We start from the raw sequence: 22,970 nt of genomic DNA on the forward strand, positions 1-22,970 counted from the left end.
GGCAACCCACCTCGCCTCGACCCGTTAACTCCTAAGCCCTGTTAAGCCAAAGGCTTCCTACTCTGTCTCCCTCTACTCTGATGCCCGCTCTATAAAGCTGTCTCCTTCTAAACTCCTCTCGCTGCTCTAACTGGCTGACATCCATGCACTTGCACAGTCGTACCTCGATCAAACCGCTGAAGAAATCATCATCTACCCTTATCTTGTTTAGCAGCCCTCATGTGCAGCATACCACAGAATCTTTTCTTTATTTTTAAGTGACCTCGTGTGCAGAACGTGTGTCAACACTTGCAAGATGCCCCAACACATCCTTAGATTGTGTTGGTTATTAATGCAAATGGCAAGTCACTGTATGTTTCGATGTACATGTGATAAATACATTAATCTCAATCTGAAGTGCCAGGTCTATACAAGGGCTGAAGTAGAAGCAGAAAATAACTGCGACAGCAAGTTGGAGCACGAAAGCGAATGCTTATATCTCTCTGTGCATCTGCACCAGCAAAATATACATGACAAACACACAGCTCAGGCTAGTAACATATCAGTATTGTTTGAAAAGTAACATAATGAAGAGCCACGTGCATTTTTATACAATCTTCAACACAATTAAATATATCCGGGTGCTTTCCAAGAACATGAACAAAAAAAAAATCTGCAGGGAGCCAGAGGGAAACTGGAATCTACAGCCAAAAATCTTGCCAAAGATATGGGTTTTAAGTTCCACCTTAAATCATTAACACTGTGGCTAAGACCACATTTCTAAAACATCACAGTCCATATTGTAGCTGTTCTCTTCCATTTTTGAGCAGAAATCCATGATGAAAACAGTTGACATCTGCAGCTCCTAAGTTCCCAAACACAGAGTGGAGCAACAAAATTCAGTAAAATGAAGCACCCAGGACACTGAGATTATATTTCTTGCCTTGATGCCCAAACAAGTAAAGTGGAAGGAAAGGATAGCAAAAGATAGATAGGTAGGTAGATATTTCATTGATTTCAAAAGGAAAGTACAGTGTCACAGTCGCATTGCAAGTGCAGGGATATAAATATTAGAAGTAGAAAGAATAAAAATTGTTACCTCAAAGTCTAATGGCGGGGGGGGGGGGGGTTCATCACTTCCCTGGCTATAGGTTGACTCATTATACAGCCTAATCAGCTCAGTTGTCTTAGTCTATTACTAAAAGTGCTCCTCTGTTTATCAAGGTGGCATACAGGGGGTGAGAATCACTTGAGGAGTATGTGATAAAGAGGTAATCTACAATTATGAACAATTACATCAAAAGAGCATCAGGTGTTAGAATTAAGCACAATATTGAGCCTCAGGGTTCAAGTACAGGAATTTAAAAGTTCATTTATATTAAAAAGTGCTCCAAGGTCACTTAAAAATTACTATGTTTATCTTCCGGTCATCAAGCCAAAGTACTCCTCAATACCCAGAGCCTGGACTGACACCAACCTACTGCCCTCTACTGTGCCTATTGTCATGTTTATTATTTATTGTAATGCCTGCACTGTTTTGTGCACTTTACGCAGTCCTGGTTAGGTCTGTAGTCTAGTGTAGTTTTTGTGTTGTTTTACGTAGTTCAGTGTAGTTTTCGTATTGTTTCATGTAGCACCATGGTCCTGAAAAACGTCGTCTCGTTTTTACTGTGTACTGTACCAGCAGTTATGGTCGAAACGACAATATAAAGTGACTTGACTTGACTTGTACTGCACAGCCTTTTTACAATCAAGGCCAGAGAACAAATTCATAAAATACACTTTATCTACAAGTCATTGCCACATACTTGTCGCCTTCCTGTTTCTATACAGGAGGCATTAACCCCATATTTGTATGATTACTTTATGACTTTTACAAATGGTTTTACACATTATCATACAATAAGTTAAAGTTCTTAGTTCCAGAAGCCTACTGCGCTGGTTAATTGGTTTTAAAAGGACATACTTAGTGCCAGTGAAATGAATGCAACCTATTTACACTAAAGGCTTTACTCTGTTAGTAACTAATTTTGTGACTCCACATTATATGGTTCAAAACTTAGTTCAAGCCAGCTCCTTAATGGAGGTAAGAATATATGCATTCAAGTTGTTGTTGGTATGGATGTGGCAGCCAAGAAGCCCACCCATGCAATTAAGTATTTTAGGCCATGCCAAGTTATTGCTTCAACTGTACCATGCCAGAGGTTCAGAAAGTTCAAGTACAAGCTCCCTCACTTCCTTGAAGTACTTCATTCAACAGCATGCAATATCCCTTGTATTATAAAACTTGCAACAAACATGAAACAAAAGATTTTTTAAGAAATCTTAAAAAAAAACAGGGATTATTCAAAGATCCAATATCAATACCCACAAAAAGCTGCAGGAACTCAGCAAATTAGGCAGCCTCTACGAAGAGGTCTAAACAGTCGACGTTTCAGGCCAAGACTCTTCATCAGGACTGAAGATGGGTCTCAGTTCAAAACGTTAATTGCTTATTCTCCTCTACAGATGCTGTCTGACTTGCTGAGTTCCTGCAAGCATTTTTTGTGCTGCTCAAGATTCCCAACATCTGAAGAATCTTGTGTTTCGAAATATCAATAAGATGATTTTTCTACATGATCTTTTAAGACACATGCATCCTTTAACATTGCTAATTCTCAATACCCATTACATAAAGTTAATAACTGTGGTCACCTTTAATCTCTTTGGCTCTGAAAGGTTATGGAGATGATCCAGCAGTTATACTCCAAGTGTGGCTCACCAGATCTTCACTGTCAGTACTGTGGGCTTACTACTTAACCGAAAGCCTCACAGAAAAACTAGCTCTGGTAAGACAATTAAAAGTGAATATCTAATGTGAAAGATATTCACATTACTAGCATCCAAAGGTCATGCTGCCCCTTCTAGATCTCCTTGTTAAAAAAAAACACCAGAAAAAATTGAGGAAATAGGATAATGCTGAGGAAAACTGTAAAAAAAAAATTAAAATTAGAAGTTTCAATCTACCATTCAATGTACAATGAATTGTCAATTCAACCCATCCTATCTCTCAGGAAATTGAAACCAATACCACCTGGCATTAGAAAGGGTTGGCAACACAGAATGTGAGGAACAGCCAAGATACTTTTTTGTTATTTTGTCACCCTGAATTTCCAATTAATAGTAAGTACAGAGAACAGTTAAGTGCATTCTACAATTTTACACATCAGCTTGGGTTCTGGAAAAATTAAAGATGAAGACTGGAATGCTTGACAAATTATTGTTCAATAAGCTCTTTTTTTAAAAAAAAAGGGAGTGAAAGCTTAAAATAGAGCTGCCTGCCTTAAATCAGTAGCTCTTGGTCACAAAATTCACTCTCATTAAACTCAACATGCTCTGGGCTGTTTCTGTTCAGTAATTAATCACTGTGTAATTGCTGGGTTAACAAATGTCTCTGTATAGAACAAGCTCAAATGCAGTCCCATAAAAAAAGCAAACTCACTGAGATAATGTGTTCATCATACATAAAGTCTGTTATCAGTTTAATCACAAGGTTTCACAATCCCGAGACAGCTACTCCAGTTCAACCCATAAACCCACATTCACAACCAAAATTAAAGCTGAAATAAATACTTACTTTGTTTTGTAAACATATGCATTGTACCTAGAGGTCTTTATGTATTTACTGAAGTAGGTGTTTCATAAAGAAGGTCTTTTAATGAGGTACAGGTTGTGTGACACTTCAGCACACAAAAAGAATATCAGACTAATAAAGTGTGGTAACCCCCTCCCATCCCCCCACCCCAATATACCACAACCCCCTGTGGATTCTCCCAACATTTTGTTTAAAGTTCTCCATCTAAATTGTTTATTTGGGGAAGTTGAGTTCAGTAATTGTGGTTAAGAAATGGAATAGGAACAAAACATCCAGTAAGAGCCCCTTATGTAAACACAAAATACTCTGCAGATGCTGGGGTCAAAGCAACACTCACAACACGCTGGAGGAACTCAGGTCAGGCAGCATCCGTGGAAACGATCAGTCAATGTTTCGGGCCGGAACCCTTCATCAGGACTGAAGAGGGAAGGGGCAGAGGCCCTATAAAGAAGGTGGGGGGAGGGTGGAAAGGAGAAGGCTGGAAGGTTCCAGGTGAAAAACCAGTAAGGGGAAAGATAAAGGGGTGGGGGAGGGAATAGGCAGAAAGGTGAAGAAGGAAAAGGGGAAAGCCCAATGGGTAGTAGAAGAAGGCGGAACCAAAAGGGAGATAGTAGGCAGCTGGAGGAGGGGGCAGAGTGAAACTGGGATAGGGGAAGGGAGGGGGAGGGAATTACCGGAAGTTGGAGAATTCGATGTTCATGCCAAGGGACTGGAGACTACCCAGACGGTATATGAGGTGTGGCTCCTCCAACATGAGTTTCGGATATGTCCATACATAGTCATAGTCATACTTTATTGATCCCGGGGGAAATTGGTTTTCATTACAGTTGCACCATAAATAATAAATAGTAATAAAACCATAAATAGTTAAATAGGAATATGTAAATTGTGCCAGGAAATAAGTCCAGGCCCAGCCTATTGGCTCAGGGTGTCTGACCCTCCAAGGGAGGAGTTGTAAAGTTTGATGGCCACAGGCAGGAATGACTTCCTATGACGCTCTGTGTTGCATCTCGGAGGAATGAGTCTCTGGCTGAATGTACTCCTGTGCCCACCCAGTACATTATGTAGTGGATGGGAGACTTGTCCAAGATGGCATGCAACTTGTTCAGCATCCTCTTTTCAGACACCACCGTGAGAGGGTGGCCTCCTCTACTGCCATGATAAGGCTAAACTCAGGTTGGAGGAGCAACACCTCATATACCATCTGGGTAGTCTCTAGCCCCTTGGCATGAACATCAAATTCTCCAACTTCCAGTAATTCCCTCCCCCTCCCTTCCCCTATCCCAGTTTCACTCTGCCCCCTCCCCCAGCTACCTACTACCTCCCTTTTGGTCCTGCCTCCTTCTACTACCCATTGTGCTTTCCCCTATTCCTTCTTCACCTTTCCTGCCCATCACCTCCCTGCTTCCCCTCCCCCACCCCTTTATCTTTCCCCTTACTGGTTTTTCCACCTGGTACCTACCAGCCTTCTCCTTCCCACCCTCCCCCCACCTTATTTATAGGGCCTCTGCCCCTTCCCTTTACAGTCCTGATGAAGGGTTCTGGCCTGAAACATCGACCAATCTTTTCCACGGATGCTGCCCGACCTGCTGAGTTCCTCCAGCGTGTTGCAAGAACCCCCCCAGGTACATCTTCTGTTTTGTAACGTCCAGCATCTCAGAATCAGATTTATTATCACTGAAATACGTTGCAAAATTTGTGTCTGTAACTTTTTGTTGGAGTACAGCAAATCCTTGTATGACTTCAATGCAGTTTTACTAAACTGTATTTTTTAGTAAAAGTAACAAACAGCAAATTACATTTACTGTGTATGGTTGCCAAAAATTTATTTACAAGAACAGTAAATTCTTTGTTAGCATTGGCTGACTCCAACTCAAAAGCATTAATATTAAGATTGTAACATTATGGCAACTGTGGTGGTGGGGAGGGGGAGAGGAGTCATAAGTCATATTATCGACTTTCATCCCAAAAATGCAACTTTGTCCTCAATTGGAAAGTGATACAACCAGCTTCCAGCTCTGCTCCAATGACTTTCTCTGGCTACTTTTCACGAGGGGAAATACCTGCCACAAGACAAGCAATGAGCTTCTTTCCAAGATAGTAAGCATTTCATAGTTAAACAAGCACAGACTATAACATGACAGGTGTCAAGGTGTAATATATAAAATGATTCAGTGGGTGGGGGGGGGGGAAGAGCAGGAAAAAGATGTTTGAAAATAACAGCAGAGGTGCTGGTGTGCTGATTTGCTTTCAGTCATTTATGTTACTACTTAGAACTGTTAAGAAACACGTTGAGTTCTACTCCCACTGAAAAATTCAGTGGTAAGGCAGCATCTGCAAAGAGACACAAGACTCAGTATTCACGACCCTTTCATCAAATGGGAGGTCATCGACCGACAGCATTAACCCACTCTTATCTGGAGGTGCTACCCAGCCTGTTGAGTACTTACAACAGCATTTTATGCTTCTAAAGGTTCTTGCAGTTGCTGTATTTATCTGAATTTTATAGGAGCACCATTGAGAGCATCCTGATGAGTTGCATCTCCATCTGGCATGGGAGCAGCCAAGCATCAGACCGGAAGTCCCTACAAAGGACTGTGAGAATAGCTGAGAGGATCATAGGAGTCTCCTTGTCAACCTCTGGGGACATTCATCAGGAGTGCTGTGTGCCCAGGGCCCTTAGTATTATGCACCCATCCATCCAGCATCCTCTTTGACTTTCTACCATCAGGCAGGAGACTCCAATGTATTAAGACAACAGCAGTCAGGTTGGGAGACAATTTTTTCCCTCAGGCCATTGGGCTTCTGAACTCCCGGCCACATCGCATTCGAAGTGTCACCGGTTAATCTGTTCTGTATCTAACAATATTTAATTTATGCACTTTATTTATTTATGCATAATTCATCTGTTGATTTTATCCATATTTGCCCAAGTTTTTGTGTGTTACATTTGTGTTATGCACACTACAGTACTTTACACTCTGTTCCAGAGAAACAAGGTTCCGTTTGACGATATACATGTATATAGTTAAATGACAATAAACTTGAATTAATAACCATTATCAGACACTGATACTGTTACCCTTGGGAATTACAGAAACTCTAAAGCAACCTTTTACATTCCATGCGTCAATTTTTTCACGCATGAGTTCTATATTAACATATTTTTACAAGGATTGAATGGGAGTACATGAGTTGTATGGCACATCTGAACCTGAGTGAAAAAATTGATGCATGGAATGTAAAAGGTTGGCCACCCCTGCTCTAAAAGAACCAAGGAAGAGAGACCAGAACAAAGACAGTATTATTTTGCTCCAAGCAGAAAGAGCAGAGTTCCTGTTGTGGGAAAGTATGGATGACATCCATGACGCAACATTAGTGACTCCCGTATAAGTCCTGCTGAAGGGTTTTGGCCTAAAACGCCAGCAATACTCTTCTCCATAGATGCTACTTGGCCTGCTGAGTTCCTGCAGTATTGTGTGTGTGTTGTAGAGGAACCTGAGGTTGGATCAGTCAACTTCTGCTTCAGCACAGCTGTGGAAAAATTACTTAAGGCAAGCTTGAAACATGCTCAAATTGCCTTTGCATCCTTCTATAGGTCATCTGCACAAATTGGAGAGATGTTCTCTCCCCTGCCCCCCCCCCCAATATAGGGTTCTGTCATTGTCATCGGTTATATCTATGTAGAAACATGCACTAAACTGCAAAGGTCAGATAATTTGAATGAGGAATTGCTATGTTTAGATATTTCTAATCTCAATCCTTTCTCAAGACGTGCAATTGCAGTCAAATTGGCTGTTTCATACAAAGCATAATTAAGAATGCCCTCACAATTAAGTCATCGCGTTATAAGATTACTTGAAATACAGTTAATATTAAAATATTACAACAAATGGACAAGTTTTAGGTATTTTTCCCCACAGTCCAGGTTCTCCCCAAATTACAAATATCAATTTATGTCCACATTTGGAATACCAGTGGGATGGGTTTGCTGACCGCTGCAGATGTCTTCAGCCAGTCATTTCACCCCATGTGCCTTCTCTTACCACCAACCTTCATCCCTGCTACAATAACTGGGAGCTGGGTTGAGCCAAGCAGAGCTGCAAGCACTGAGCAGATTCGGTAATTCCAGACGTGCTGGAAATCAAACATGCTGTGTTTACTTGTTCTCCCATCACAGCAGTTTCTGTGATCCCGGACCACACACCATTTTTAAGAACATAGAACAGTACAGGCCCTTCGGCCCACAATGTTATGCTAACCTTATAATCTAATCTAAGATCAATATATCTCTTCCCTTCCACATAGCCCTCCATTTTCTATCATCCATGGCCTACTTAAGTGTCTTATGTCTCTAATGTATCCTCCTCCACTATCACCCCTGGTGGGCATTCCACACCCACCAGTCTCTGTGCAAAAAGAATTTACCTCTGATAACCCCTCTATAATTTTAAGTTGATTGCAGAAAAGTATGCCCCCTTGTTCGTCTCCAGAATCAGATTTAGTATCACCATCACATGTTGTGAAATTTGTTAACTTTGCAGCAGCAGAATGTAATATGTGATAATATCGGGAAAAAAAATCTGTGAATTACATTCAGTATATATGTGTGTATCAAATAATTAAATTAGTGCAAAAACAGAAATAGAGAAGTATGAGTTAGTTTTCATGATCTCAATGTCCATTCATAAATCAGTTGGCAGAGGGGAAGAAGCTGTTCCTGAATCGAGCTTAGTAACTTCAGCTTACTGTTTTCAGGAGCAGAACCCTGTCTTAACCTGGGGCCTGTCTGTACTTGCACTTGTGTGTTGTATTAAACTTGTAATCTGCTGGCCTCTTGTCCTAAATATCAGTTTCCATGTTTCATAATTCAATTTCAAAGTAAATAGGCATTGTCAATGTCTTTGAATAGAAAAGTCATGTTTGGCCAATTACACTTTTATGGAGTAACACACATTGTGGATAAAGGTGAACCAATGGATACAAAATACTTACTTCCAGAAGGCATTTGGTAAAGTGCTGCATCAGAAGTAATCGCAGCGGGAAAAAACTCCTAGTGTAGGAGGTATGGATAAAAAAAGCTGGCTGGCTACCAAGAAATAATGAGGAGGAATAATTGATTGCCTTTGGGGTTGCCGAGATATTACAAGGGATCAGTTTTGGGGCCTCAACTTTTATGCAAGTGAAGTGAACAAAGGCTTTGAGGTCATGGTTGCTACATACGTTGATGATACAAAGATAACAAGAAAGTAAGCTTTTAAGAAGACATATGGAGGTTATAAAGAGATATTAATAGATTAATTGCATAGGCAAAGATCTGACAAATGGAATATAATTTGGCAGGAAAAATAAAGACAAAAGCACTTTATCTAACTGGTAACAGACATCCATGTTCTGAGAAGCAGAAGATTTGGGTGTACCAGTACATGATTCACAAATGGCTAGTGTGCAGTTATAGCAAGTAAACAGGAAAGCGAGCAAAAAAATTTTCATTTACTACTAGGGATATGAAATACAAAAGTATAGACATTATGTTTTCATTACATAGAGCATTGGTAAGAATACAGTATGCAATTTTGGCCTTATTATTTAAGTTTAATGCTTGGAATGGATCGTTTTACCAGAAAAGGTTTGACAGGCTTTGTTTCAGGATTGAAAAAAGCTGCACAGGTTGTAGTCTTAGGCTACTCCATCATGGGCACTAGCCTCCCCACCTTTTGAGGACAACTTCAAATGGTTGTGACTCAAGAAAACGCCATCCAATTTTAAAGACATTCACCATCCAGGACGTGCTCTCTTCCCATTCCTGCCAGAGAAGAGGAACAAGAGTCTGCAGAGCCTTCAAAAGCCTCAATGTTTTAGAGACAGCTTTTTTCCCTCTACCATCAGATTTCTGAATGATCCATGAACTCACTAGTCTGCTCAATCACAAAGGATCATATTTTACAATGTACATCAGTGATAGTAAACCTGATTCTATCTTCTCGAGTTTAAACAAAAGGACTTGACTAAAGAATTCAGATCCCAAGGAGACTTAACATGATGGACATGGAGGCAGAGAATTCCTTTATAGGAGTGTCTAGATATAGAGAGTCACTGTTAAAAAAAACACAAGGGTTGCCCATACAAGACAGATGAATTTTAACATTTTCTCTCAGGGGGCCATGTGTTCATTTTTTGAACTATTCCCCATGTTCTGATGGAAGCAGAGTTTTCAAATTTAGATAGACTCTTGATAAGGGAATGAAGAGTTACCATGGTTGCAGTGGAATGTGATGTTGAGGTTACAATCAGTTCAACCATGATCGTATTAAAAGGTGGAGCAGGGCCAACAGGCAACTGCTGCTCTTCATTTATACATTCATTAAGTCTCTACACTTAGCACAGAAATGGACTCTTTGGCTCTCCATCCATGCCAACCTTTTAGAACATACACTAATTCTACTTGCCCACATTAGGTCTGCATCCTTCTATGTTTTGCCTATTTCAGTGCCCGTCTTCACATGTGGTCAGAATGCTGGCACAGGACAGAGTGTGACCTTGTCACACTGTCGTCATTCCACACCATGAACCTCCAGAAGATCCCCCCTACTTTCTAACCAAGAAAGATCTCTAACCACACCTTCTTCAGTGTCATCAAGAGAACATTACCACAATCATTATGATGGGGCACGAGATGAGAAGAGAGGCCAACTCCATCATCAAGACAGTATTTCATTGGACCCCTGAAGAGCAGAGGAAACACGGGAACCTAGAGACAACTTGACACCCTACTGTAGAGGCAGAAATGAAGTCCCTGAACCACACCTGGGGCACAATAAAGAAGACAGCTAAGGACAGACAGAGATGGAGGACCTTCATTGCTTCAATTCATATTTAGAATCTGCTGCCCGAGGATGTGGTGAAATGAGAGATATGAATCTTTACAGTAGAGATCGTACATTTAGTCACTTACTGCCTACCAGTGCTTATTGCCTACTGTCCTGACGAAGGGTCTCGGCCTGAAACGTCGACTGTACCACTTCCTAGAGATGCTGCCTGGGCTGCTGCATTCACCAGCAACTTTGATGTGTGTTGCATCTATTTCAGGGGTTCCCTTTATGCCATGGACCCCTGCCATTAACCGAGGGGTCTGGGAACCTTCTGCCGATAACCCAGTGATACTGGGAATTAAAAGCAGCTACAGCTTGTCATAACCAGGTTTTTTTTTGAAAAATGGCTGCTACAGTACAATAAGGTCTTTGGATACAATAGGCTCTTTTAAGAGCCTCTTAGATGGAGCTTGGAAAAATAGAGGGCTATGCGCTAGGGAAATTCTAGGCAGTTTCTAGAGTAGGTTACATAGTCAGCACAACATTGTGGCCAAGGGGCCTGTAATGTACTATGAATTTCTATGTTCTACAATTAGAAGGAAATTCCAAAAACACAACTTTGTCTGTTCCTCTGGATCCACATTAGTTACATGAAATCAATCAAGCCTGCTATAATTAATTTAGTGGAAAAAGGATATGATAACTAAAAGAGATTCCACATGAAACTTCAAGCATGCCAATTAAATCCTTGTCAGGGGAGTAGAAGCAATCTTAATCCTTTTCAATAGCATTCATGACACAGACATAATTGTCAGAATTTCTAAACTAGGATGTTATACTTGACTTACTGTCTTACACTGATATCCCATATAGACAAATTCCAAAAGGTTTTGAAAAGAGCTCTCAGTAGTACTTGGTTGAAGAAGTTCCTATTGGAAGTCTTACATTTACAAAATGCTAAAACCATATAGCCTCAGTTTAAATGTAATCACATTTTCTTGGAGCTACTTTATGTGTAACATTTGAGGTCTGCCATCCTGCTGTACTACAAGCTGACTTAGAAGAACTAATTCAGTGCTCAAACTGAACAAATGACAGGTCATCTCATATCATTCCACCAACATCCAAGGAATTACTGGAAGGAAGAAATGTTATATTAAATGCTTTAGAGTTTGTATACGTCAACTTATTGCCCAATTAAGCTCGCCATTTTTGTATTATTCTAGGAAAAATTCTTAACTCTTCACTATATGAAAACAAAATCTCCTGAAGCTATTGTCATAACATTGCATAATTTTCTAGACGTAGCAGTAAACATTAATACATAACTTATTATTCAATCAAATCAGAAAAATAACACTTATGGTAATGTCATCTTAGTGCTTCAGGTCAATTGTTGCATAGTTCAAAATCATCCTCCAATAACCATCTGCCCTCCTTCCACTTCACACAACCTTTTCTTTTGTGAGAATGTGCGATGCCTCCAGCAATGCAGATACACACTCTCAATGTTTAGCTATTGCAACATAGTCCTAATCAAGCATCCTTTGGATAATTGACAATATAATCCTAGGCAACCCCTACAGTTAATTCACAATTCTTGTCTTGGGTCACAGTCAGGTTATTAATGACAAAAAAGGAAACTACTTTACTGTCATATAATAGCTCCATGGTAAAAGCAGGAGTACTTCCTCTGCTATAATGCTTTGAGAACCATTTGTCCATCAACGCAAACTTAGACCATAAGATCTATTCTGCCATCCAACAATTGCCGAATTTGTAAACCCCTATTCTCCTGAGTTCTCCTCATAACCCTCAACTGTGCAAGCTTAATTCAAAACTTCTGACTTGGGTGTGGGAGTACAAAACCTCTTAGAAATTTGTTTTATGAGATCACTACTTTCATAACCTTCCTACTACTGTAACACATCATTCATGAAGACACTAATATTTTGCCCATTTAAAATGCTTCTTCTGGCCCTTAAAAGATGCTACTTCCTATTAATAATCCACAACTTTCAGTGATAAAGCAAATCTAACAATGTTCTTGTAATAAAAGAACCTAAAGATTAATCAGTTTCTGTAAAGAGCAAAGATACCTTAAGCTCCAGGGACAACAATGCACCTAGAAAAGAGAAAAATAATCATAGCCTAACTTCCTTTTCAGATGCTACCTGGCACAAATTATGAGAATCTTCTGTTTACATTAGTTGTTTAAATTTAATATATAGTATGAATACCTATAAAAGCAAGCCCTTATGTCTTTATTTCTTGCAGTACTTCAGTGATGATGCACATTTCTCATTTTCACCAGAAATGGTTTCCATTCATTCAAAACACCAGATTCCTGTCAGAACCCGTGTGCATAATGTTGGTAAACGAAAGGTTCCACAGTCACCGGGGTTTGTCTGGCATTTCGCAATATAATCGTTTTTATTGGCTTAGCAGGTGTTGATTTGTCAAGAAACACCAGAGCAACTACTTTATAAAACATATAAACCATCCATTTCTCATGGCTTATTAGCATAATACCACTACCTTCAAGATTGCCACAGTCAACTTTAGAATATCAAAATGATTTCTTTTAATGATTCTTAGAAAATTTAGGCATATGTATTAACAATGTTTCCAAGATTTACATTTTATTTCCTAGAGATCTTATAAATGTCCTACAGTTCAAAATATGGTACCGAAAGCATTTTTCAATTCTTCCTATCACCCCCCGAGCAGCCAGTGTAGGCCCAAGCTTTGGTTTCAGTAGCAAAGCAGCTGGAGCAGTTCACCGCCAAGAGATGAACGAACATTTCAGGAAAGTGAGCGAAATCACACCGACCTTCACTTCCAGTCCCAAGCCTCAGGCTTTCCAGTCCATCCGGACCGGCGTTTAAATTGTCCAATCACGGGGTCGTGCTTTGCTCTAGGATCCGTACCGTGGCATAGCGATACCCTTGGGCCGCCCAGCCCGAAACCATTCTCGATCTCGGCTCGGCACTTGGAACAATCCAACCTCACAGCCGGGTTAGGTGGACAGGGATCAACTCCTCTCCAAATTGCTCACTCTAATTCCATTGCTGACACAATACCAACTCTGTCTGCGACATCATGAACATGTTGCACTTTGGCTTTGTGATCACCAAAATGGCCCATCCTTCAATTCAGCTTCACCTCTGCTTACTTTTTCATTGCTTGCAGTGTTAGTTTACAATTTTCTTCAAAAAATGTGTTATTAGTAATGTGTTTAGTAAAATTTCTTGCCTTCCTAACTACCAGTAAGCTGTTGATTACGCCATCTTAAACTGAAAGTTTTTTTTTGTTTTCATTAAACACCTTTTAATATAAATTTCTAAACCAAACCTGTTGTTCTGTCAATTCCTGCAGTGTACAATTGATTACAAAAGATTGCTCTGTAAAAATCTGCTGACTTTTACATTGCTATGTTTAATTCAGATTTCTGTTCCCTCTTCCACCAGGACACTGCTTAGTTGTGCCATTGAAATTTGCAATGGCTTTGACTTTAAACGTCTCTAATCAAGATCTCCTCAACAAATTTTTGGGTCTGATGGCAACCCTCATTTCTCTAGTACGGATGAATACTGTTGGCGTGGATACAGTAGACGGAAGGGCTGCTTCTGTGCAGTATGACTATGATTTCATTAAAATTTAATTTTTTTCTCTTCCCCCCCGCCCACCCCCATTGCCAATATCATTCAAATAAATTCCGGAATCCTTGCTATCCTTAAGTGAGGTGACCGGAACTCGCAAGCACACTTAAAGCCAAGAACCTTGAATTTATTTACATTATTCTTGATTGGACCTTCCACCCCCAGATATAAACACAGTCTCTTGTTTCAGCACCTTATTTCTACACTTAAAATTGTTTGACAGCTTATATTATCTCCCTCAATCATCATAGCCAGATACTTAGACCACCTAATTCAGTGCACAAACAGAATAAATTATGGCTTTTCTCTTATCATTCCACCAACATCCAAGGAATCACGGGGGAGATAAATGTTATATTAAATGCTTCAAAGTTACATGTCCTCAAGTGCTTACATTAGAATCAAACATATTGAATGAGTGATGGAACTCCCATTTCCAACACAGAGCGTTATAGGAAGTCATTCCTGCCTGTGGCCTTCAAACTTTACAACTCCTCCCTTGGAGAGTCAGACACCCTGAGCCAACAGGCTGGTCCTGGATTTATTTCCTGGCATAATTTACATATTACTATTTAACTATTTATGTTTCTATTAATATTTAATTATTTATGGTGCAACTGTAACAAAAACCAATTTCCCCTGGGATCAATAAAGTATGACTATGACTATTTCCCCTCATCTGCAGAGTATCCTGAAGTCTGGTACTCAGGTCCTTACTGCTTACTACTTTTGAGATTCACATATTCCGCTAAATTTGAAATTATACCATCTCTTCAATGTATCAAAATGATATTCTTCATGCACAGACTCACCAGAACATTCAGGTCAAATTACTTTTCCAGATTTTAAGACTTTATATTTATGATTAAGAATTGTTGCACTCAGTGCTAAATACTCAAAATGCCATAATTCACTATCTCCTTCAAAAACCTTAAACCACTTTACAGCAAATGCAGGAAACCAGACAAGTAATTTAAACACAGCACACTTCCATGAATATTGTGATATTGATCTGTTTTTATGATGTTGACTAACAGACATACATTGACCAGGACAACGTTATCAGCCACAGTCACTGAGTAATAGGATCTCTCATGCTCTCTCATGGCTTAATAAGGGAATAATCACGTAATCATTTTTACAACTCATCTAAGACAACACTTCAGAAAAATGCAGCTGCACTGGAATACAAGCCTAGTCTTCTGTGCTCAACTTTCACACACAGGGCATTGTACTTGCTGACTTAGAGGAAGAGTAAAATCCTTTCCACTTCTATTATTTAGAATATAGAAATTCCCTCGTTTTTATATACGCTAACAGCAATCTATTCCAAATCGTTAAAGGTAATTTGCAAATATATCCAACATACCATTACTATTTAACATCTATTAGCTGCAGCACAATGGTTAGCACAAGACTTTACAGTACCAGCAACCCACGTTCAATTCCTGCTGCTGCCTGTAAGCTTGTGACTGCGTGGCTTTCCTCTCACAGTCCAAAGACATATGCGCTGCTTGGTTAGGTTAAATGGTCATTGTAAATTGTCCCCGTGATTAAACTGGGGTTGAATCGGGGGCGGGGGGGGGGGTTGCTGAGTGGCGTGGCTCAAAGAGCCGATTCCACACTGCATCTCAATAAATAAATATAACTGTCATCTAAAAGATGGCACAATCAATAACATAGCACTTCATTGTAAATCGTGTAAACCATGCAATCAGTTCACGGATTGTGATCTGTATAATGCACTCAAATTTCAGGACTAGGTCTTGAACACACAACATTGAAAGCAAGGCAATATTACTGCCGCCAAGCCAATACATCCATTGCATTACACTTATGAAATAAACAGACTTCAACAATGGTGACCATATTGGTATACTCTCTACAAGTTATATCAAATAGAATATTTACTAAATACTGTGTCAAACTTGCAGAAACTATAATGTAAAATTGGGTAAGCAACTCACATTTTAAAATACATGGAAGAAAATATGGATGCATCGACATTAATCAGCTAAAAATCAAAAGCTGTTTTTTAACGTTGTATGAAGTATGAAAACAGTTTATGCACCTCTAGGTCACACCAAAATAACAGTGGAATGTGAGGGATCATAGCAGTCCCAAGCACATAAAATGCAATTGGAAATTGCACTATTTATCAACTGGTGCAGGTTGAAAAATTAAAAAAAGTGTTTATTCGATATTACCATGTACAATTAGACTCTGTGCAGGCATAACTTTAATCAAACCTGCCACCAACTCAGGTGAAATTGCTACGTTTGACGAGGACGGGGTTGCTTGATGGGAAAAGATCTTCATACCTGTGTTGTCAAAAGGGTACTGCTCACAGCTGCTGCCCCCACTTTTCCAGGGACATTTGTACACGGCTCCACCTTCGACTATCTCCGGCTGAGAAGTATTCGCCTTTGGGGCTCCAACTAAAATATTCCTTCTAGGAACATTATAAAAAGGGTAGAGAAACAAAAGTCTTTGTTCGGGTTACTGTGTAGTCACCTTTCAACCAATATATTTCATCCTACGACAGCAGCAAAGACGCATCACTTACTGAAAGTAGCTTGCTTCACAGATTTTATGTTTTACTTTTGACCAACAAAAAGAGATGAAATATTTAATAATCACACAGGATACATACTTTGTCTCAATGTGTACAGCAGCTAATTCAGTAGAAGGTACGGTAGCCCCGTATCTGCTACATTTCGATAAACACTATAACATTTGTAATATTTTGCTGCAACTTGTGTGTTCGTAGAGAGAAAAAGAATTCTGGACAATAAACTCATTCAGAGAATGTTTTTTAACCTTCCACTTACTGTGTCAAGGCAGGTGTGAAGAAGTCGACAGCAAATCCGAAGTAACTACCCTGAGGACCGGAGTAAACCGACGGGCTGGTGTCCAAGTTAAAGCCAGAACAACAGGAGAGCGAGAGCAAAATCACGACAAGCGCCTGGTTCCCCGTCTCCAAACCCATTATTGAGCTTTGAGTCTTTTTCTTCGCTTTACAACGTAGTGGAGTGCTCCCACCCCCGCCCGTCCCGTCCCGTCCCGTCGCAGAACGAGGACTGATCCCGTGGACGAGGCTGCCGGTTTGTCTGCGGCGACGAGACGAGCCGAGCCTAGTGCTGCGGACTGCTTGGCTCTGCGCGAACGAGGACAGCTGCACCCGCCGCGTGTTCGGCTTCGATCCTAGACTAGACAGTCTCAAGGTTCCGATTCAGAACTCTAGCCCGGCGCTGCCAATAGCAACCGGACGGCCGCACGCCGCTCGTGGCAGGAAGTGAAGTGTAAGCAGCGTTCGATGTGAATGGTTCACTTCTACGTGAATCGGTCTCGCCCCCGACGCCCGGACTGCGGTGTAAAAGGCAGCTTTCCTCCCACGTCTTTCTGCGAGAGGGAAGCTCCACCTACCTGCTGTCTTGCGGTGATTCAATTCTAGTCATACATTTCAACGTCTTACATGGTATATTGCAGCTAGAGAACAATGTAGCCGCTAGGCTCCGTCTCAAGAGTTCTTGTACTGACTGGAAACTTGAAACAATTACTCAGCAGTTTCCCAGGCTATAAATAACACAACGAAAGCAGATAGCTTGCGGAATGAGACATACTTAATGGCTCTTGGGAGACGTCACTGGTGATAGAGATGGCAAGAATCATTTGAAGCAGGATACATTATAAACTTCGTAGACGTTATCGAGAAGATTAATTGAAGAGCAAAACACCTGCAGACGCTGGAAATCAGACATAAAATGCAGAAAGTGTAGGATGTACGTAGCAAATCAAGCAGCATCTGTAGAGAGAGAAAAAAGTAGAAGTTTAAATGTTCCGCGTGCATTATCTTCCCCAGACCTGCTGGGTGTTTCTAATATTGTTCTATTTTTTCTGTCATCTTAAACGTTCAGAACGGATTACAAAAAAACAGCGGCTAACATTTCTGATCAATGCGTAGTAATATCGCTTAAAAGTAATGTCCAATTTTGTTTTTCAGAATGACACATTTAGAAGCTTTAGTCACTGATTAAGAATACGCAAGCCATGTCCCTAAACATAAGTAGGACCTGTTAGTGTACTGTTATGAACTTGACTTGACTTGAATTTTCTTGCTATTTAAAAAAAATGCTCAACCACGTAAAATACTCCATAAATTATAGATCTTTGGCATTCTATCTCATGTCTTCAAATCCAGGGATAGCTATTTACCAGCGCAGTGACCAAGGTTTTTCAGCCTTCAAAGCTCTTAAACTACTACGTGGGATAAATTGCTGGCAATTACCATCCCAACTAAGAGAAAATACTCATCATCTAAAAAGGTGCCGCCAGGCAGATAGGAAAACAGATGGAGTTCCAAGGACTATCTCTATTAATTCATGAGGTTGTGGATGTGCACATACACATCTGCCCCATAACATTATTGGTATTGGCTTCTTATTCCACCATTTACATTGGCACAAGTGCACCACAAGGCTGTGTACTTCACTCCCCACTCTACGCTCTTTATACTTATGACTGTCTGGCTAAGCACAGCTGCAATGCTATTTTCAAGTTTGCTGATGACCCCACTGTTGTTGGCTGAATCAGAGGTGGAGACGAGTCAGCATTCAGAAGGGAGATTGACAATCTGGCCGAGTGGTGCCACAACAACAACCTCTTACTCAATGTCAGCAAGACCAAGGTGCTGATTACTGACTGCACAAGAGGAAACCAGAGGTCCATGAGCTAGTCCTCGTCGGAGGATCAGAGGTGGAGAGGGTCAGCAACTTTAACTTCTTCAGTGTTATTATTTTGGAGGGTTGTCCTGGGCCCAACACGTAAGTGCAATTATGAGGAAAGCACGGAGTTTGTGAAGATTCAGCATGACATCTAAAACTTTGACAAACTTCTACAGAAGTGTAGAGAATATAGTGACTGGCTGCATCACAGCCTGGTATGGAAACACCAAATGCCCTTGAATGGAAAACCCTACTAAAAGTAGTGGATATGGCCCAGTCCATCACAGATAAAGACATTGAGCACACTTACATTACACGTTGTTCCAGAAAAGCAACATCCATCATCAGGGACCCCCAGCACTTCATGTCATGTTCTCTTCCCCCGCCCCCCACCCCCATTGCCAGGAGTCTTAGGACTCACACCTCCAGATCCAGGAACAGTCATTACCCCTCAACCATGAACCAAACTTCAGTTGCCCCATCATTGAAATGTTCCTGCAACCTCTAGACTCACCTTCAAGGATCTTCATCTCATATTCTTGTTATTTATTGCTTATTAATTTATTTGTATTATTATTTTTTATTTCTTTTTTAATTTGCACAGTTCATTGTCTTTTACGCACCAGCTGAACACCCAAGTTTGTGCAGTCTTTCATTGATTATCTTAATATTATTATTCTGTTAATGGATTTGTTGAGTATGCCCACAAGAAAATGAATCTCAGGGTAATATATAGTGACATATACTTTATACAAATGTACTTTATTGTCGCCAAACAATTGATACTAGAACATACAATCATCACAGTGATATTTGATTCTGCTTTTCGTGCTCCCTGGAGTACAAATCGATAGTAAATATCAAAAATTTAAATTATAAATCATAAATGGAAAATAGAAAAGGGAAAGTAAGGTAGTGCAAAAAAACTGAGAGGCAGGTCCAGATATTTGGAGGGTACGGCCCAGATCCAGGTCAGGATCCGTTCAGCAGTCTTATCATAGTTGGAAAGAAGCTGTTCCCAAATCTGGCCGTATGAGTCTTCAAGCTCCTGAGCCTTCTCCCGGAGGGAAGAGGGATGAAAAGTGTGTTGGCTGGATGGGTCGTGTCCTTGATTATCCTGGCAGCACTGCTCCGACAGCGTGCGGTGTAAAGTGAGTCCAAGGACGGAAGATTGGTTTGTGTGATGTGCTGGGCTGTGTTCACGATCTTCTGCAGCTTCTTCCAGTCTTGGACAGGACAACTTCCATACCAGGTCATGATGCACCCCAGAAGAATGCTTTCATATATGTACTTTGATACTAATTTACTTTAAACATTGTGCTTTTAAATTGTCATGTACTGAAAGTTGTTACTCGTGGGCCATCCAGATGATTCTGTATACAAATACACTGAAGTAGTAAAAAGGAAAACAAAGTGCAAAATAAAGCATTACACCTACAGAGAAAGTGCATCGCCAGGTCAAATAATGTGCAAGGCCCAAGGTAAAGTAGCACAGATGATCACAAATTCATCTTTAAGTGTGTGAGCAAACTGTTCAAGAGTCTGATAACAGCTGGATAAAAGCTGTCCTTCAGCCTGGTGGTACCTGCTCGTGAATTTTTGCATCTTCTGCCCAACAAGAGGGTAGAGAGGAAAGTATGAGTCAGGCAAACGGGGTCCTTAGTTATGTCGGCTGCTCTTCCAAAGCAGTAGGAAATGTAGACAAAATTGCTGCCGGGGCTGGGGGTGGGGAGGCTAGATGTTTGCAAAAAGAGAGCAAAAAAGTCTACATGGGTTCATTGTCCATTCAGAAAGCTGATGGTGTAGGTGAAGCAGCTATTCCTAAAACCTTGAGTGTGGGTCTTCAGACTCCGTACCACTTTCCTGATGTGTGTACATGTGTTTCCAAAACCAAACAAGTAATGCTGTGTGCACCCACTAAGCACAATTATCATCAATGAATTCTTCATGGTCTATACTGAATCTTGGGGATTAATATTGACTGGAAACTTAACTGGACTACCGATAGCAGTACTGTTTCTGAAACTGCAGGGAAAGGGAGCTCATTTCACTAATGAAAGCCTCTCCAGCTTAAGGAATACAGAGGATGACTAGCACTCCTTTTAGCCTCCTTGTGATATATATACCCAATCAAGGAAGCATTTAGGATGGAGTTTCAAGTTCATCTGGTATGGCCCAGTTTCACTGGTAACTTATGATCGAAATAAATAATACAATTGAAAGTAAATCCTTCCAGTTTATAAATGCACTCGTGTTATTGAGAATGGACTACATAATCAGATCTAAGACAGTATGTTAATTTAAACTTCATGTGGACTGTCAGGTTACTGAGCTTCTGACATGAAAATTACTTATGTTGTTCTCTCTCCACTTCCCTATTAAATTAACAACAGTGGTATTCTCTTGCAAGCACTAGCCAATCAAAAATGAGACATCTATCATTAAGAACCTATCACCCAGGACGTGCCATCTGGCTTATGTAGTTTAGTTTTGAATATGTATTTCTTATTGTAATGTATAGGTTTTTAAAATTGTTATGTTTTTCAATGTACTGCTGCTGCAAAACGACAAATATCCCAACATATCCAGTGATATTAAACCTGATTCTGATTCTGATCTCTGCTACCTCACCCATTCACAAGAAAGTAAGTGAAGGCAGGGCTTTAAACTGAGAGAGGGAAATATGTAGGCAAGTACTTTTTACACAAAGAATGGTAAGTGTCTGGGGAAGTGGTGGAAGTGAATACAATAGTGGCTTTTAAAGGGCTTTTAGATAAGTGCATCATTTGCAGAGAATGGCGGGAAATGATTCATGTTTAAGAGAAGAGATTTGGTTTAACTTGGCATCATTTTCAGTGCAGATATTGCAAGGTGAAGAGCCTGTTTCAATAATCTGACTGCTTACCAACTGGGGGCGATCAACCAGCCCCTCCAAGATGGGGGATACCCAGTCTCAGACCATTGGCACCACATGTAGCAAACTTTGTAGTTTATGAGATGGAAGCAAATGAGAAAAAAAATGAGTATGACATTAGTGAATAAAACTGACAGCATCAATATTTGAATATGACTTTCATAACCCCAAATAGCACAGCAGATGAGGGGATACAGGATGTATAAGTGCTAAATGGTAGAAATAAGAAACAAAATAAACCAAGGTGTTTTTTTTTCGTATCTTAAGGATACATTGACCAAACTTGGGTACATTAGCCTAGTAGTTCTGGTTCTTTCTACAGAAAGCTTGAGATTGTCAATTAAAATCTACTATGACAAGTCATGGAACAGAATTTAATAAATATCATAATTGGCATCAGCAATTGGACATGAAAGCTGCTGGTTTACTGTAAAAACTCAAATGCTTTGTGAATGTACTTCAGGGAAAAGGACTTGGCACATTACATGTGAATTCACTTAAACAATTTGAAGTCAACTCTTCATGCCTTTGGACAAAAGCATCATCCTACCAGTGTTATAGAGGAAGAAGTATAATTTGATCATATATGTGGTTTATTGAGTATTTGACATCTCATTTTGGATTTGGGGATTTAAACAAAATAGAAAATTCAATAAATGAAATATTTTGTAAATTCACCTATCTGATTGCTTTCTGCTTTTTCACTCCTTCATCAAAGTTTTTCCTGATGGCTCCAATTCTGAAAACATAATCTTGGATTTATTATTTTTGTCTGAGAGACTCAGCCAAATTCTGCGGTGTCAGTACCAGCCGACAGACCTTGAGCACTGTGCAAGAGCTTGTGGGGCCTCAATGTATCCTAAACTGGTCTGTGTAGATGTCAGAGTACAAACATGAGCCCACGCCCTTTTGGGTCACAGTGCTGCAGTGACCTGGAGGAAAGCGTGGGATGTAGCCACAAAGTATGCATTTGTTTTCCAACTAAACAGTGAAATGATCTGGCTTTCTGGAGCATTACATAATCTCTCAATCAGCTTAGTCACTTGATGTTCCAAGGACCAAAAAGGAGTTTTGTAAGAAGTGATTCTGATAATTCTGATCAAGCTATGCACCAAATAATAGCTCACTGTATGTATGCAAATGAGGAAAATGTTGGAAACTCTCAGCAGGTCAGACAGCATTTGTAGAGAGTGAAACAAACAATATTTTAGGTCAATGACATTTCAAGTGGTCTCTTGTTTCAAG

General features: G+C 40.2%; 1 protein-coding gene across 1 annotated transcript in view; it reads right to left on the reverse strand.

The window, feature by feature from the left end:
* itgav (integrin, alpha V) overlaps nt 1–17,655 on the reverse strand; it is a 103,312-nt gene extending 85,657 nt beyond the window's left edge. The window contains exons 1-2 of the mRNA XM_063052025.1: nt 16,919–17,655; nt 16,409–16,539 (exon numbers count right to left, since the gene is read on the reverse strand). Coding sequence (XP_062908095.1) covers nt 16,409–16,539; nt 16,919–17,076 — 289 coding nt within the window. The 5' untranslated portion in view covers nt 17,077–17,655. The remainder of the gene's footprint in view (nt 1–16,408; nt 16,540–16,918) is intronic.
* Between the last annotated feature and the right edge of the window lie 5,315 nt (nt 17,656–22,970).

This window comes from Mobula hypostoma, chromosome 6, assembly GCF_963921235.1.
Source record: "Mobula hypostoma chromosome 6, sMobHyp1.1, whole genome shotgun sequence".
Lineage (NCBI taxonomy): Eukaryota > Metazoa > Chordata > Chondrichthyes > Myliobatiformes > Myliobatidae > Mobula > Mobula hypostoma.